Consider the following 16,078-nt stretch of genomic DNA (forward strand, 5'->3'; position numbering starts at 1 on the left):
TTTTCTGCATTATGTAGCTTAAATGTTGTGACAGTGTGCAGCTTGCGTGCTACATTCACTTCTTCATGACATAAATGACTGCTGGTAGAAACAGAGCAGCTGTTCAGCCCCTGAGCTGAAGCTCCGTGCCCGTAACTTTATTTGTTAATTAATGCAGCGAGCCAGCTGCAGTGGTGTAAACTGTACACAAACATGTAAGAAAACAGGATAATTTGTTATAAATTATATTTTTAGGTGGTTTAAAAGGCATTAGACTGGAGAGAAATGAGAGTAACAGTCTTTGTGCACATACACATACAGCGATTCATAGAAAATGTGGCAGTTTCACTCGTCAACAAAACGTGTTGCGTTCATACAGTTGCATGCACGATCTCCATGAATGTGGTTCAAATATTGTAAGTATTCCTTACACAAACCTTATCCAAGATTAATATCTTTTATGCTTGAGAGGATATGAGCTCAAAGGGAAATTGGGTCTATTTTGGTTCAAACCGTGGAAAAACATTTTAATGTACATTACAACACATGGATAGAAAATACTGGAATGACATTTAACCACCAAATCTAGACATGATGACAGTCAGTCAGGTCCACTACCTGGAGGGTATTCTAACATGCACGGGACAGAAGAGACGTCAACATGTTGATCACATCCATTGACATGTCACTTTAAAATAGTTGCTTTACTTAAATGTGTTTAGGAAGGAAGAGATGACGCACACACGCTCACAGGGAGAAAAAAACCTCCACAACATGGAAAACAACCAGCGAGTAAAGGATGAAAAAACATTAACGGACTGAGCTACCGCCGACTCGTCCGTCCATGGTAACGAGTTAAGTTAGTTTGATGAGGTGTAAAAAATAATATATAATAATAAAGAAAAACACTCCAGTCACACACAGTCCTCTTAAGTTAATTAATAAAAACATAGTATATTAAAAAAATAATATCTTCAGTCCAGAAAAAAGGAGTCCTTCACAGTGATGGCTGTAGTTTCCTGAAATCCTGGAAGTTTGACTTTAGTCTCTAACATGAAGCTCAATGTGCTCCTCCAGTCCGGTCACCGTTAAAAATAATAACAAAAAGATGGCCTGAGCTTGTCGGGTAACACGGAGTGACTCGAGCAGCGGTTAGTGTCCTGTATCCAGGTCCCTCATGTAGTCCTGAAGGGCCAACAGCCTGGCATCGATCTCGGACAGCTCGGCCCCTGTGTCTAAGGAGCTGTCTGGGGTTGGAGACGTAAAATGATGATCACATGTTGTGTGGCGACCAGCTTGTTTTCAACTCAAATCATTTTACTGAAGCAAGAATGTACACGACTTGGATTAGTTACCTTTGTCTTTCCCTCTGTGTGTTGGAGTACTGCAAAATGGCTTCCTATTCAAAAGGCCTCCTCTGGACTAGAAAGAGATAAAATGCACATTATGAAGACAGCAAACCCCCTGAGAAGCCCACAACCTGCTGTGAATGGATGTCACCATAGACATAGAATGAGAGGGCAGCAACAAACGGTACCAGTGTTAAATGAAGCACCGGTTTACTCACCGCATTGGGTCCATTGTAAGTCTGTTTTCTTCCTCTATAATCACAGAAAAACAGACTTTAAAACAACCAGCTAAAGCAACAGACTTCACAAAAACCTATTCGGACGTACTCTCATCACCTGAGCAGATTTTGAGGCATTTCCTCCATATCCACTAAGGAGCTTTGGGAGGAGTTCCTGCTCCCTCGACGCTCCACTGACAGACTCCTGCCTCTACTGCCAGACCGGGCCATCTGGGGATAGGCCTCTCTGGACCGGGAACGCCCCCTCTCAGGGACTGTGGGGGACGTCAGCATGTCCCTCCGTACCTTCCTATGGCTGACACAGAAAACAGGGTTCACACTGTTGTTGCAACGCCAAAGATCGGTGCTGTCAAAGACGGCAAAGGCAAAAAATAACGGAGACCAACTTTTTGAGATCTGCCTCTTTCAGTCTGCGCTGCCTGTCCTGGATGTAAGCAGTTGGGTCAAAACGTTGTACCCGGGACCCTGTCAGATAGCAGGTGAGAATATTTAGATTTCACCTCCTAATAAAAGGTAATGGGCCAAACTACAGCTACATCATGAGCAGTACCAGTACCAGTGGGAGACGGTGACGGCCTGGGTATGTGAGCGCGAGGTCCCGAGGAGTCCGCTCTTCTGGCCCTCTCCTCTGACCTCTGACCTCTGTCGTCCATCCGTTCTCTGGATCCCGAGCGAGCCCTGATCGTCCCGTACACCGTCCTCCTCTCGCGGGAGACGGAGCGATAGATTTCCCCGTCGGCCCGAGAACTGACGCGGCCGGACACCGGAGTCACTCTGCTGCAGACGCACAGAGAGGGCGAGCGCCGAGTAGGTAAATAACATCCAGAGTTCACATTTTTACTCCACATTGTAAGTGAATGGAATAAAGAGAGAGAAGATAAAGACATAGTACATGATTAGATTGTCTAACCCTCTCCGTAGGAACGCCAGTTCACTGGTGAGATTCTTGACCCGAACGCGGAGAGAGCACTCCGATGCTCTCAGCTCCTCGAACTAGCCAGGAAAGGGAATCAAAAAAGATGTTAAAACCAGCTGAGCAACAACGGAAACCCCATAAATCTATTGCAGTTGACTACTTTGAGGAGCATCAGAGGTCCACCTGCTCCACTAGGAGTCGCTGCTCCTGGCATCTCTTGCTTGCCGAGCGTTGACTTTTGGCCCTCTCCTTGACGAGCTGCTCCTCCAGCGTCCTCACCACGTCTCTGACCCGCCAGTCCTCTCGTCCCGCTGCGGGACCGCTCTGCATCCGCTCCAGGAGCTTAGCCTTCGCATCCTTTTCTTCTTTCACCAGAGCCAGCCTGCAAACAGTAGGAGACGGTAAAAAAAAAAAAAAAGTCCTGTGTGCCGTCTTCACATTGGTCACGCTGAGGAGATGAAACCTACTCTGCTCGTAGCCGTTGTATTTCTAGATCTGCAGATTTGTTGATTCCATGAGAGGAGACGGTGCTGAGCTCGGCCTTAAGAGCTCTGACCTCCTTCTGCAGGGCGGCCGGGTCGGGCTTACCCACATAGGGCAGCGGCAAGGGGTAGTGTATCCTACAAAGTACACTAGAGTCAGCAAATCACGGGTGATTACCCAAATACTGAGAAACTAAATATGGCCAAAACAGGGCATCGGCAAACTCATTTTTAATATGTTACCATGTAAGTTGCAACAGAGACACAAACCTGTCAAACTCCACGGTGTATATGAGGATTAGGTATCTTTTGGCAGTGAGGACAGAGGACTGCTGATGGCCGTGAGGACGACCAACCACTCCGGCTTTTCTGTTACGTAGCAGCTCCAGGTCAGCGTAGGTCAAGAGGTCAAGTGTAACCGAATCACTCATCTGCAGAAAAGGCTCAAGTTAATGATCCGACATCAAAAACACCTTTTTAAAGATTAGAAATGTCCTGGTTTATATTTACTTTGTCATGTTATGCCTCATCCTTATATGTACAGGAAAATAAGTGGTACTTTAGTTTTAGCCACAATGGGCCTGACAGACAGTACTGATGTCTCTCTGTGTGTGTCTAGTTTTAGACAGATTCCTAAAAGTACCCAAATTTCCAATAGTTTGTTATTTTCCTCGGGGCCCGCTCCCCTTTTGGCCCCATGTTTCTTAACAGTAATGAAAAGCAGAGAGGGAATAAGACAGCTCGGGATAACTGGACATTTTTTCCGCTCATGTGGAAACATTGAACTCGAATGAATGAGTCTCGCCTCAGCTCACACGGCCTCAAGCTAATTTGTGTCTCTTTCTATTGACGTATTTGTGCCACCTCTGCATTTTCCCCCCCTCCTCGTTCTATCCGAGTGCACCTTCAAACATACCTTTCTAACAGCTGATTCTAACATGCTGCAGAAAATGGGGAACTGCTTGAAGTTGCCAGTTTTGCGGGTGAGGTCCTCAATGTCTGAAAAAAAGAATAATTGAACAATGTGAGAGAGACTACTTGTGCCTGTTTTGGCATTTGATCTATAATGAATGTGTGCTACTTACATGCTGGATCAAAGTCCCCTCTCCATTGATCCGCTGTCATTGCATCAGAGATTTCGACTATCAGCAACCCCTTGTCCACCTCTACCTTCACAGAAAACTCCACTCCTCGAAATACAATATCCTCCATCACCTCAGCGCCCTCCTCCATCACGCCGGGTCTGTGTAGAAGAGGTAAGTTATTATCATGAATGAGGAGCGACTGGAATAAACTCATCTGTTCAATAACAATATCAAATGTAACACGTGGACAAATCAGAGCCTTATTACCTGTCGTTTAACGAGATCATACAATCTAAATGAATTCAACTGTAGTCTACATTATCAGCAAATCGGATGTGCATGTCCTGTTTTCTACTGACATAAGAGTTTTTTTATAGTGCTATATTTGTACTTCATGTAAATTAATTTGGCAGATTTGCATCCACTTTGACATTCTGTTCTGTTTAGTAGTACAATAACCTCGTAGTAAAACATTAAAGATGTTGGCTACAGCCAACACAGAACATTATAGATGTATGTTATCTTGAATTTAGCTGTAGATTCTTTTTAATTTCAGTTATTTTAAACCACTTCATCATTCTGTCTCACTCCCGTTTCACCTGGCTCACCTCACACAGCGTGTCTCAATCAAAACACACCGCGAGGGGCGGTAGCGAGCCAACAGAGTCCATTTCAAAAAAGGTGTCATCATTTTTATTGGGGTAAAAGTTCTGGATGGTTTGGTTCATATCGTACGTCGAGGACTCCGCGAACGCCATAAGACATGTTTTACGAGGTAAGATGTTAACGTGCGTCTCTTCTGTTGCGTTACAGAGCCGTTAGATCTCGCGCTTCACTTTCTCTCGTGCAGAGAGTGAAAGCGACTGACATGAAAACTGCGTGAACCTCATCGTTCACTGTGACGTTTCATGCTCACAAAACATAGACAGGAGGGAGTAACGTGACTAGTTCAGGGTCAGCTCTAATAAATGTGTTATTAAGGGCTTCTGGTATGTAGTTAACTAACGCTACGTCTTCTAGTCAGTGTTTTCTGTCAATAGATCAGCTAGCAAGAGTAAACATCTTCGCTCTCGTTAGCTACGGTTAGCTAGCATTGACCATTGACGTTAGTTAGCGCTGGGTCACGCGAGTTAGTGAACTAGAGTCGCAGCTAGCTAACCAAACTATCCTAGCTCCGTGTTACCCAGTGTGCGAATAAACGGCAAACATAAAAACACCTGAACGTTACCTTTGGTCGCAGTAACGGTCCGTAATGAGGTGAGCTGTCAACACATAACGTTAGCTTCTCGTGGGACAAGCATCGCAGGCGCGGTAGCTAGCGTTGGGTGAAGTGCGTGGAATAGATAGCCGCTTGATTTGTGGTACAGTACAGCTAGTCTAAAACAAGTTGGAAGCCACCGGCGGCACCGTGGAGACGGGAGCGGTTCAACAACCGGGAACCGTTAAATTCTTCTTCTGCACTTTGCTTTGCCAACGCTGCCTCTTCTTCGGCTCTAAGGCGCGAGGACAATCAGAGGCGTTGCTGCCCTCTAAAGGCAGAGAGTAGACACAACATTTACATGTGAGCGACTACATCAGGGGTGGCCAACCAGTCAGAGACCAAGAGCCACATTTTTTACTGTGTTACCGCAAAGAGCCACATCATACACATGGGCACACATGAACATCACCCTATCCCTTCCTCACACACACACATACCTTTGCTCAGCCAGATTTATTGTAAATGTCACACACCAATATGATAATGACAGAAATTGACTCCTAAGACCACAGGCCAGTCATTTTCAACAATGAACATTGTGTACTCTGTCTCACACAGACAAACTCTCAGTTCAACTAAGTCCACAAACAAAAATATAATAATTTACAATAGTGTTTTTCTTTTACTATGCATGTTACTTAGTGGGACTTCTGGCATTCCTTGCCTTGAACAATCCTCTTCAAATCTGGCTTGTATTCCGTTGTTGCCACTCGAAGCAATTCTTTCACATGGGTGTCAGTCAGAACAGATCGATGCTTTGATTTCACGTGTTTCAGGGTAGAAAACACAGACTCGCAGACGTATGTTGACCCAAACATTGACAGTATCTTAAGCGCAGCCCGTTTGACATTGGGGTATTTTTTCATTGGCACACTTTTCCAGAACTCAATGGTCCCGTCCCTTAAAGCAGGTTTGAGTTGGTCCTCCTCACAAAGATCGATCATCTCTAACTCAGCCGCATCCTCATCTGTGACTAGCGGGGCTTTCAAACAGTCCGTCTCGGCGTTAAATGGGTCGACGAGGAACGTAATCTGTGGCCGCACATGCGCGTTTGACGAAAATACCGTATTTAACTCAAGCGAAGCGAACACGAACATTAAAAAAACACAAATACAAACTTCGATATGAACGTAAGAGCCGCATGAAACCGGGCAAAGAGCCGCATGCGGCTCGGGAGCCGCGGGTTGGCCACCCCTGGACTACATGATAGTGCTGAAAATCAATAGTGGAGGAAGTATCAGATATTGTAGCAATATAACAATATATATATATACTATTATAAAAATACAGAAGTATCATCAGTGATAATATTGATGCAGAAAAGTGCAAAGTATACTTTATATCACAAATAAAAGTACTTATTCACTTATTCAAACTCTTGCATTAATTAACTTCAACTGCTTTCTATACGTTTTGATAGTTTCATCTCTAACAGTCCATCAAATTTTATGAAGTGATCACCTGTTGTGTATATATGTAATCTACAAAGTAACTATAGTAGCTCAAGTTGTCAAATAAATAAAGTGGAGTAAAAAAATGTACAATATTTCCCTCCAGAATGTGGTGGAGTAGAAGTATTAAGTAAAGTACATGGACCGTTACAATTGTAGTGTACTTACTTAGCACCATTGCAAAGTAAAACATTAGGCATTTTGGGCATCATATCAATGTTAATTAATTATGTGATTAGAAATAAGTGATACAAAAGTTGCAATTAATTGATTTAATGAACAGACAGAACCAAGAATCTTCTCCTATTTGTCAAGCTAGTATCTGTTTTTATTAAACTTTAAAATTATAATAGTGGACAAATTGTCCTCCAATCGCCAAATCAGTTGAAATAATTGCGTCGGCGTCACGTTTTCAACATAATGATAAAACATGGAACCAACTTCCATGTTGACATTGTCAACATCTGAGTGTTCAGCGTTCCACTGTCGAGTTAAGTGTTTTTAAATAGCAGAAAACAAGTGCTCGCTGTAAATGTTTGATGAACCTGTTGCACAAGACCAGAGCCGACCCCGTCCTCTCTTCACTTACGGTCTTGGGTCAGGGCTGTTTCCATGGACACGTTGATCACCCACAATGCAAAAAAGTTGAGTAAATGAGTCTGAAGTCTGCTGCTTGTCGGTACAGACACAGAAAAACACAGGCAGCAGAGGAGTGTGACCTGGAGAGTGTGTGTGTGTGAGTTTTGGTCTTTCCGTGCAGAGCTCCGCATGGAAGAAACACAAAAGTTGTGGGACCTCATCTCTCCTACCCATGACTCCCAAGAAACCTCAGCAGTGGCTGCAAGTGGTCGGACATGCAGGTTTGTTCATCTGGTCTAACTTGGCTTGCATTTTGCTCCTCAACGGGTCTAATTTTAGTAACAAACAATGTAAGTAAAGAAATGAATATGGTTTGTCTTCTTTTTTTCCTTTTCCAGGGAGCTTTCATGTTGGAGACTATGGCACACTGCTGAAGAGATTTTGTGAGGGGGAGCAACAGTGCTACCTGAGGCTGATGGAGGATGTTCTGAGGCCCTTTGTTCCAGCCTACCACGGTGTGGTGCAGCGGGACGAGCAGAATTACAACATGATGGACAACCTGCTGACCCATTTCAACAGACCTGCCATCATGGACTGCAAGATGGGGAGCCGGTAAGGTTTGATGGCAATTTTTGTGACAGAGCAGAGGAGTTTTATTTCAGGCAAATTTGAAGGAGGAGACGTCTCAATAAGGCCAAATAGTTTTTGATATATGCTGAATATCAATATATAACAGCCCTGAAATAACAAAATGATAAAACACCCATAAATGATTAGAGGTTGGCGAAGACATACAGCTGTGAGGCGGTAATCCTAGTTCCACCGTCATAATGCTCTTTAATGTAATTAATAATTCCCAGTAACAATAACAGTGAGGCCCTGCCCTTCACAGCACATACCTGGAGGGGGAGCTGCTGGTGGCCAGAGAGCGGCCCCAGCCCCGTAAAGACATGTACGACAAGATGGTGGCTGTGGACCCAGAGGCCCCGACGGACCAGGAGCGATCCCAGCAGGCAGTGCTGAAAACCAGGTACATGCAGTGGAGGGAGACGCTGAGCTCCACAACATCTCTGGGTTTCCGTATCGAAGGATTCAGGGTAAGCTCATCAAAGATGCTTGTCTCAGGTCATTGACTTAACTTGATACATAAGGAATAAATGCTGCTCGGTTGACAATCTTTGAAAAATGCCATTTTTTTTTTGCAGCAGCAGCAGCAGCAATAAATGTCTATGATCATAGTGTAATAGCTGCACATTTTACATTATAATGCTGTAACTTGTAAGTTTCCTTTTGCAGAAGTCAAATGAAGAATGTCACACAAACTTCAAAAGGACCAAAAGCAGAGAGCAAGTGATGGAAGCACTGGACAACTTCGTTGATTCCAGTACACACATTGTGGTGAGTGTGACCTCCGCTGACTTTCATTCACTCATTGATACATTTGTTGTAAATCTTGTGTCTTTCCCGTCAGTGGGGATATCTGAGGCGGTTGAAACAACTGCGGCAGGTCTTGGAGGCCTCAGACTTCTTCAGAACACATGAGGTTAGATGTGGGACCGTTTTGTTTTGTTCATATTTTGAACAGGATTTTCAAAATGTTAAATAAAGAACAATTTAGCTTGTTCCAAAAGAGCTAGTTTGGAATTCTGTGGTGCCCATTCTTTTGTTTGGTGTCGGCAGGCTTATGCTGATGATAGAGCACATTGGTCCAGTAGGTGGAACTTTTTCCTAACAGCTGTACCCCTGCAGGTTGTGGGCAGTTCCTTACTGTTTCTACATGACTGGACAGGCAGAACAGGAGTCTGGATGATTGACTTTGGAAAGTCAGCGGCATTACCGGCACACCTCACCTTGGACCACCGCACTCCCTGGGTAGATGGCAATCGAGAAGACGGCTACCTGTGGGGTCTGGACAACCTCATTGATATGCTGGCCAACATGCTGCCCCTGACCTGAACTGCTCTCTAAACGTGTGGAAATTCACTCCTAAGCCTTCCTTCACCACTCGGAAGTGAGTGACTGCAGACGCATTGGCTTCTGAAACGGTCGTGTCGTCAGAATTGTGAGAATGAACTCGGTACAGAATGAGGGTGTGAAAAAGGAAGATGTGATTGATTACAAGAGTAAATACTTTCAGCAAATTACAATTACAACATTGGTCAAAAGATCATTGGTGATTTATGTAAATCTCAACCTGAGCCCTGTAAAGTTTGACCACTAATTAGACCTGCACTCACCTGTGCTGCCGATTCGCAGCCTCGAGCAGGAGACGCCGACCCAGCTGTCTTGAGATTACACTGCTCATTATTTTAGGGAAAACATGGCGCAAGCAATTAGAAGCCGAAGATATGGCTGGCCCCTCTGCTTTGGGAAGATCTGCAGTTGAAATGTCACTCTGTGTCATTAAAATGGTGCTAAAACGATAGTGGACTTATTTCCTGCATTTCTTTAAAGTTACGGTGTGTAGCTTTTAGGGGGATCTATTGGCAGAAATGGAATATAATGCTGTCACTAGAAAAAAAAGGATTATTGTGTTTTTTCTGTTACCTTAGAATGAGACGTTTATATCTTAATATACGTCACCACGGAGCAGGCCGCCGTGTTTCTACGGTAGCCCAGAGCGGACAAACCAAACACTGGCTCTAGATAAGGTACGCTTGGCACACAGGAGAAGGTTCAGTTGGTTGCAATCTGCAACCTCACCGCTAGATGCCGCCAAATCCTACACACTAAACCTTTAAATATTTAACCTATTAGATTGTGAAATAATTGTACCATTTGCATTCGAGTGAGGATTATATTCCACCGTTAAGAAAACACTAATCTTTGGCATTTGAGTGGATATCAATGGTCTACTACAGATATTGTTAATAGTTAAGACCAATAACAGGAAAGGTGTTGCTTTTGCACGTAGTGATTTATGGAGTTAATGGTTTACCGTTAAAGTTTATATTATTTTCTGTCTTGGCCTTTTCGGTCTCGGTCAGTTTGTTCACCACTTCAGTGCAGACCGATCATAACATCTGCAAAACTGACGGACGGATCGGCCCAAACTTTTGTTCATGGTCCCTGAAGATGAATCCTTCTTACTTTTTTTACCTTTCCTCTAGCACCACAGCGAGGTTGACGTTTGAGTGAAATCTCTCGGCAACTATTGGATTGCCACAAAGTCGCGTAATCAACAAGTCAAAATTGTAATTTGTGCAATACTAAATGACATTCCCATCATCCTCAGCTGCACTTTGTGTTTACTGCCACTTAGCAAATGTTAGCATGCTAATCTCAGATGGGTGGAAATGGTAAACAGTATACCTGTTAAACATCCAAATGTTAGCATTGTGATTTTAGCTCAAAGCAATATTAACACAATATTTCTACTCTTTTTTTTTTTTAAATTTTAGAGCAGTGACTGAAGTGTTTTGCTACTCTGCCTAATTTACGGATCATTTTGTTGTCAAGTCATATGGAGTTTTACAAATTTGAATGAACCTTATTAATCCTTCCTGCGGCTGACACACTGACAGGAACTCTTGAAATGTGCATCTTTTTGTCTCAGTCGTGCTCATTGGTTTTGGTGACTCATGAAAACCAGCTGTTCTCGTCCTCCTTTGAGGCATGAAGGTTGATGGCATTTGATGTTTTTACTGTTTTGGATCATTGAAAGCATCAGAATTGTAGAATGTGTGTGTTACATAAACCACGTGACACTCATTTATAAACCTCTTTACAAAGCAATTTTATATTGTATTATTTGGTTTTTGGTTATTTTTAAATTAATAGTACAGTAATGCTGTTGACAAAGTACTGCATTGATGGATTTATGCAGCTATATCTGCAGTTACTGATGTAACATTTAGCCATTCAAATATCAAGTAAAAGGGACAGATATACGCAGTGCTGTAAACCTGAGCAGGTCCAAATGTTAATCAAACTCTAAAGTTCAACACCTGATGCAGGGCAGGCTGGTGAGATGAAGGCAGATGTGCTCTCTGTCTTCCGCACCTGTCTGCTTCTGTCGTTCAGCCATCAGACGGCCGGCAGAGGAAACCCCTGCCCTTACCTGCAGCCCCAGATGAGATTAAAGGGATGAGCAGACAGAGTAACAGAGTCATGCTCTACAAATCCTCCCACACAGTCTGCAGCAACAACAACAGAAAGCCCTCTGAGAGGGGCTGGAGGCTGCACAACACAACCACAATCTGACCTGCCGGCTACCGAGCAAATCCCACTGGAGCACTTTGGAGTTGAGTGCCTTGCACAAGGGTATCTCAGTTGTGGTGAAGATAGAGGGGTAAGCTCAGCTCTTATATTTCACTGAAATGTATCCTGCTGAGCTGATATTTGTTTAATGTTTAGGCTGCTGCAAAATATTAGTTTCAGTAGCAGGAGAAGCGAGGTTCAGAGCGGAACTTGAAACTAGCCGGTCCACGCTGGACACAACTGAGTGATTTAAAGGACCAATTACAAAAAGCAAACCTTGTGACACTTGTAGCTCTTTGCGGTGAAGTCACATTGAGGCGTGATGAAGGAGGAGAAAAGAGGAATAGTGTTTTCAAAATGAAGAGATGACTGCGCCAATCAGTGTGTGCTCAAAGACAGATGGGGTGGGCAGGGGATGATGATGTCAGTGTGTGACAGATGAAACATCAGACACCCTCTCAGTTTGCACAAAAAACTCAAAGAGGCGTCCTCTCGCTGGTCATTGTTCATCAGATCCATGGAATCAGATCCAGACCGACTCCGAACGGACGCTGTGTTCAACAAAACCAGGTACAATTTGTGTTTTTTTACTTTAAACTTAAACTACTTGATCTGTGAGTAGATTACATATTATAAACTGCTACTGACTAAAATGTTTTCATGAATTCAGTGTTTTCTTAAAATATATGTAGTGATTTATTTAAGTGTGCAATGTTTGCAGTCCGATTTTTTGTGGTTTAAATAATTGTGTATTGATAAAAAGGAAAAAAGCATATATAGTTGTGCAAAATAAAATTATTACAAAATATCTATATTGTAGTTACTACCATTATATATTACATATCTTTTTTTTTTTCTTCTTTTTCTTACAGACTATTCTCTTCAGATGCATCATTTTCCTCCTTCTTCATTAAAGCAGCAGAGTAACTCTCACCAAGAGATGTGCAGACTTTTAGCAGCAGTTTTCCAGCTAAATGCATTGCTGTATATGTAAACCAAAAGTGCTCTATATATTCAGTGCATGTATGTTGTGTGGAGGGTGATGCATGCCACACATATTGCGAGTGTGTGACATGTGAGTGTGTGAGGTGGTGCATGTTGTCGCGGTGGTGTGTCTGTGCTGCTGCTGCTGCTGCTGTGCTCATGGCCCAGAGGAGGGCTGCTGGAAGCTGCTGCTGCTCCAGGGCGCCCATGAATGAAGACAATGCCCGTTTCTGCCTGCTGGCCGGGCTCATCCTGGTCTACTTGTTGTGCGGAGCGGCCATCTTCTCAGCCCTGGAACACCCCTTTGAGCTGCGCGCCCGCCGCCTCTGGAAACAGCAGCTGGACAACTTCACCCACAGATACAGGGTCAACCTGGGGGCCTTGCACACTCTGCTGCGGCAGTACGAGGAGGCGAATGGAGCTGGGATCAGAGTGGACGCGCTGAGGCCCCGCTGGGACTTTTCTGGAGCTTTCTACTTTGTGGGCACAGTGGTCTCCACTATTGGTAAGCGTTTTTTTTTGTCTTGCCAATTCAATTCAAAAGTTCTTAGATTATTCTTATGAGATACCAACTCGTACTGTTTTATCAACCTTGAACTTTTTAACTTTTTATTTTGTGTCTCTTCTTTAGGCTTTGGCATGACCACACCGGCGACCATAGCTGGAAAGATATTCTTAATCTTCTATGGTCTCATCGGCTGTGCTGCCACCATTCTCTTCTTTAACCTCTTCCTGGAGAGGATCATCACAATGTTGGCTTACATCATGCGCTGGTGCCATGAGCGTCGGCTAAGGTGTGCTGGAGTTTGGGTGGTGTCGAGCAGGGAAGAGTCCTCCGGAGAGGAGGACAGCCTGGAAGGCTGGAAACCATCAGTCTATTATGTAATGCTGATCCTGGGTGTGGCATCGGTTGTGATTGCATGCAGCGCTTCCACTCTGTACAGCCCCATGGAGAACTGGAGCTACGTGGACTCCCTCTACTTCTGTTTTGTGGCCTTCAGCACCATCGGCTTCGGGGACCTGGTGAGCAGTCAGAGACAGCAGTACGAGTCTCAGGAGGCCTACCGACTCGGGAACTGCATTTTCATCTTGATGGGGGTGTGTTGTATCTACTCACTCTTCAATGTCATTTCTATTATCATCAAGCAAACTCTAACCTGGATTGTGGGTAAACTGGTCTGCTCGGGGCGGCACCAGTCCTGCTCCTGCTCTAGAACCGGGTGCCGGTGGTTCTGCTGCCCCTGCCTCAAGAAGAAAAATCACAACCGTGTGCGTCCGCTTGCGCACCTCAGACAGAAACGCTTAAAGCGCAACACCGTGCAGCCCATCACGTCCCACTGCCCCGCGGGACGACACCGCTACATGGACGGCTCGGTGGAGACCGTGTGCGACAGTGAGACGGACGCAGGTGCGGCCGCTGATGGGGTGCATGTGGGCCGTCGTCTGTCAGGAGAGATGATCTCTGTCAACGAGTTCATGGTGTCCAACAAGGTGTCTCTGGCACTGCTACAGAAGCAGCTGAGCGAAACGGCTCACCAGGGCCCACGGCAAAGCTACAGCCATCAAAATGGATTCTCCGGGGGTGTGGGGGCCTTGGCCATTATGAACAATCGCCTACAGGAAACCAGTGTGGATAGGTAGCACAAGTGAGATGTCATTCTTGTGTACATTGCTTTGGGCTCTCTATAATGGAGCCCTAATTCCAACCTATTTTCTTGTCCAAGATACAACTCTACATACGTACGCTCATTTATGACTTAGAGAAAGTCAATCATTTATCCTCAGTGTGACCAAACCAAATTCTGTGACCGGAATAATTACCCTCCAATTTGCAATTTGAGCGATTTTCAATGGAAGTCTATGCAGATGATAGCAGACCTCCAGCGGGGAATCTGGACATCCAATAATTGATTACATTTTCTTCTGTGTAGAGAAAGAGAGCAAAAAGCCTGAATACAATTTAAAGAATTTAACATCACTGTGAGCAGGAGTCTGATGTCCTGAAGTGATTGGCTCATTCAAAAGCAATCAGATGAAAGAAGCAGTGAAGGACCACTTAGAAGGGGACCGCTGATTTAAGAGTGCTGCACATTGTCCTCTGAGCTCCTGATAAATATGGTTGTATGTGAGGTGGTAGTCAGTATTAGTGAACATGCAGACATAAACATATCTACAGTCTCCTCTTAGATAACTAGCTGCTTATACAGCACAACACATTTGAATTGTGGTCGAAACGGAGCTTCTCAAACGCACCGCAGCAGCTCACCAACACTGAAAAAGAGACATTTTAATCTGTTGATTGCTCACAAGTCGCCCATCTCGTTTCATCAATGCATGTCATTGAAATTCTTAGTAATCATGAAATAGCGCTGAGATCCGGAGTTTTCAATGGAGCACATCCAATCAAACGAGGCCTAGAGGACGTCCTTATGACAAAAGTGCTTATAGTCGCAGGATCACATCATCAGAGCAGAGAGCAAGATTCAGGCTCTCCTCTGCTAGCTGGAGGAGATCCTTTACTATGCAAACAACATGTTAATCCATTTTGTATCATTCTGTGACATATATAGTTTTTCATCAGTGCATGGGATGATGATTGTGGGGAGAAAAGCGTCCTCCTTAGAGACAAAATCCTCCATTTTCCTCTAGTGGTCACGCTTGATGAATTGTCTTAATTGTTAATTTGAGAACAATGAGAAAAAGATAGTTCTTTAGGGAGTTATTGTGGGTAAAAATACCACAAGTAGTCAATTAAATATTCTTTATTTAGGTTTAAAACAGTCATGACTCCTAACATGTAATGTCTATACACAGAAAATTGCTCACTGAATAATAAAACAACCATTATATGATGCGGATAAAATGACCCACCCTGAAACTGACCCGGTCTGATGCTGTTTGTTTTATCTTTACTATATAAAAGATGAATAAGGCAGCACAGTACATGTCATCCAACTTATGGAAAAAACACATCTCACATACACTGTATTGATTAAAATGTTTACAAATATGGTTATATGAATATAGAAAGAATTGCAAGAAATATAGGCGTAGAACTTATTCACGTAAAATAGATTTTGATCGGTCAGTAAATACAGATTTTAGGGTATTTGGCCAATTTTGGGATGCTTTTAGTTCAGAATTTGTTCACAATCCAACCGTTACATGCTGTATAGATCTTTTGATAATAATCAAATTATTTGAACACATAACTCATAACATAGTAACTTCACTCGGCGAAGTGGATCTAATTCTACATGTTTAAAGTAAACAAGAGTTGTAGAAGTAAACACCTTTTCAAAAAAGGTTTAGATTTTGTGTGAAAATGTATTCTTTCTTGACTGTGTGTACACGTTGAGATTTAAATAGCAGAATTAAACATTTTACTAGTGTTTATTTGCCTGTCACTTTTTGCTATGACGAAACAGCTTAATTTGTGCACAACCATCAGCTGCACAGCCGCTAGCACTGTTAGCGCTCCCTGTTAAAGCAAATGGATATATGTTAGCTTTTGGCTCGCAATAACCCATTTTTCCTTCCTTATTTCTAAAAC

General features: G+C 43.6%; 3 protein-coding genes across 4 annotated transcripts; 2 read left to right on the plus strand and 1 right to left on the minus strand.

The window, feature by feature from the left end:
• Positions 1-126: 126 nt before the first annotated feature.
• ccdc61 (coiled-coil domain containing 61) lies at positions 127-6,123 on the minus strand. 2 transcript variants are annotated; one of them, XM_079171597.1, is made up of 13 exons: positions 5,279-6,123; positions 4,051-4,208; positions 3,882-3,964; positions 3,236-3,396; positions 2,951-3,103; positions 2,667-2,865; positions 2,478-2,560; positions 2,124-2,344; positions 1,954-2,032; positions 1,665-1,862; positions 1,547-1,580; positions 1,335-1,401; positions 127-1,226 (listed from the first exon to the last, which is right to left on the minus strand). In XM_079171597.1, the coding sequence occupies exons 2-13, from the start codon at positions 4,196-4,198 to the stop codon at positions 1,132-1,134; spliced, it is 1,521 nt and encodes a 506-aa protein (XP_079027723.1). In that variant the 5' UTR covers positions 4,199-4,208; positions 5,279-6,123; the 3' UTR covers positions 127-1,131. The 2 variants fall into 2 exon arrangements, with proteins under 2 accessions (XP_079027723.1, XP_079027722.1); XM_079171596.1 differs by lacking the exon at positions 5,279-6,123 and adding an exon at positions 4,659-4,799.
• itpkca (inositol-trisphosphate 3-kinase Ca) lies at positions 4,712-10,999 on the plus strand. The gene is made up of 7 exons (XM_079171611.1): positions 4,712-4,825; positions 7,523-7,622; positions 7,740-7,953; positions 8,234-8,438; positions 8,638-8,739; positions 8,813-8,884; positions 9,091-10,999. Exons 1-7 carry the CDS (start codon positions 4,814-4,816, stop codon positions 9,295-9,297), a joined length of 912 nt encoding a protein of 303 aa, XP_079027737.1. The 5' UTR covers positions 4,712-4,813; the 3' UTR covers positions 9,298-10,999.
• Positions 11,000-12,669: 1,670 nt separating this feature from the next.
• On the plus strand, positions 12,670-14,166 carry kcnk12l (potassium channel, subfamily K, member 12 like; the record flags this gene model as incomplete). Its single annotated transcript, XM_079171615.1, has 2 exons — positions 12,670-13,030; positions 13,157-14,166. Exons 1-2 carry the CDS (start codon positions 12,685-12,687, stop codon positions 14,164-14,166), a joined length of 1,356 nt encoding a protein of 451 aa, XP_079027741.1. The 5' UTR covers positions 12,670-12,684.
• Between the last annotated feature and the right edge of the window lie 1,912 nt (positions 14,167-16,078).

Source organism: Pholis gunnellus (assembly GCF_910591455.1).
Source record: "Pholis gunnellus genome assembly, chromosome: 13".
NCBI lineage: Eukaryota > Metazoa > Chordata > Actinopteri > Perciformes > Pholidae > Pholis > Pholis gunnellus.

What these genes read in the sequence shown, in the direction of transcription:
- ccdc61 (XM_079171596.1), bottom strand. Translation starts at nt 4,741, where the DNA reads ATGATGACACCTTTTTTGAAATGGACTCTGTTGGCTCGCTACCGCCCC. An exon ending in AGGGGACTTTGATCCAGCAT is followed by an intron (nt 3,965 to 4,050) that starts GTAAGTAGCACA and finishes TCTTTTTTTCAG; the next exon opens with ACATTGAGGACCTCACCCGC. An exon ending in ACACAGAGGGAAAGACAAAG is followed by an intron (nt 1,227 to 1,334) that starts GTAACTAATCCA and finishes CTCCAACCCCAG; the next exon opens with ACAGCTCCTTAGACACAGGG.
- itpkca (XM_079171611.1), top strand. An exon ending in GCAAGTGGTCGGACATGCAG is followed by an intron (nt 7,623 to 7,739) that starts GTTTGTTCATCT and finishes TTCCTTTTCCAG; the next exon opens with GGAGCTTTCATGTTGGAGAC. An exon ending in ACTTCTTCAGAACACATGAG is followed by an intron (nt 8,885 to 9,090) that starts GTTAGATGTGGG and finishes GTACCCCTGCAG; the next exon opens with GTTGTGGGCAGTTCCTTACT.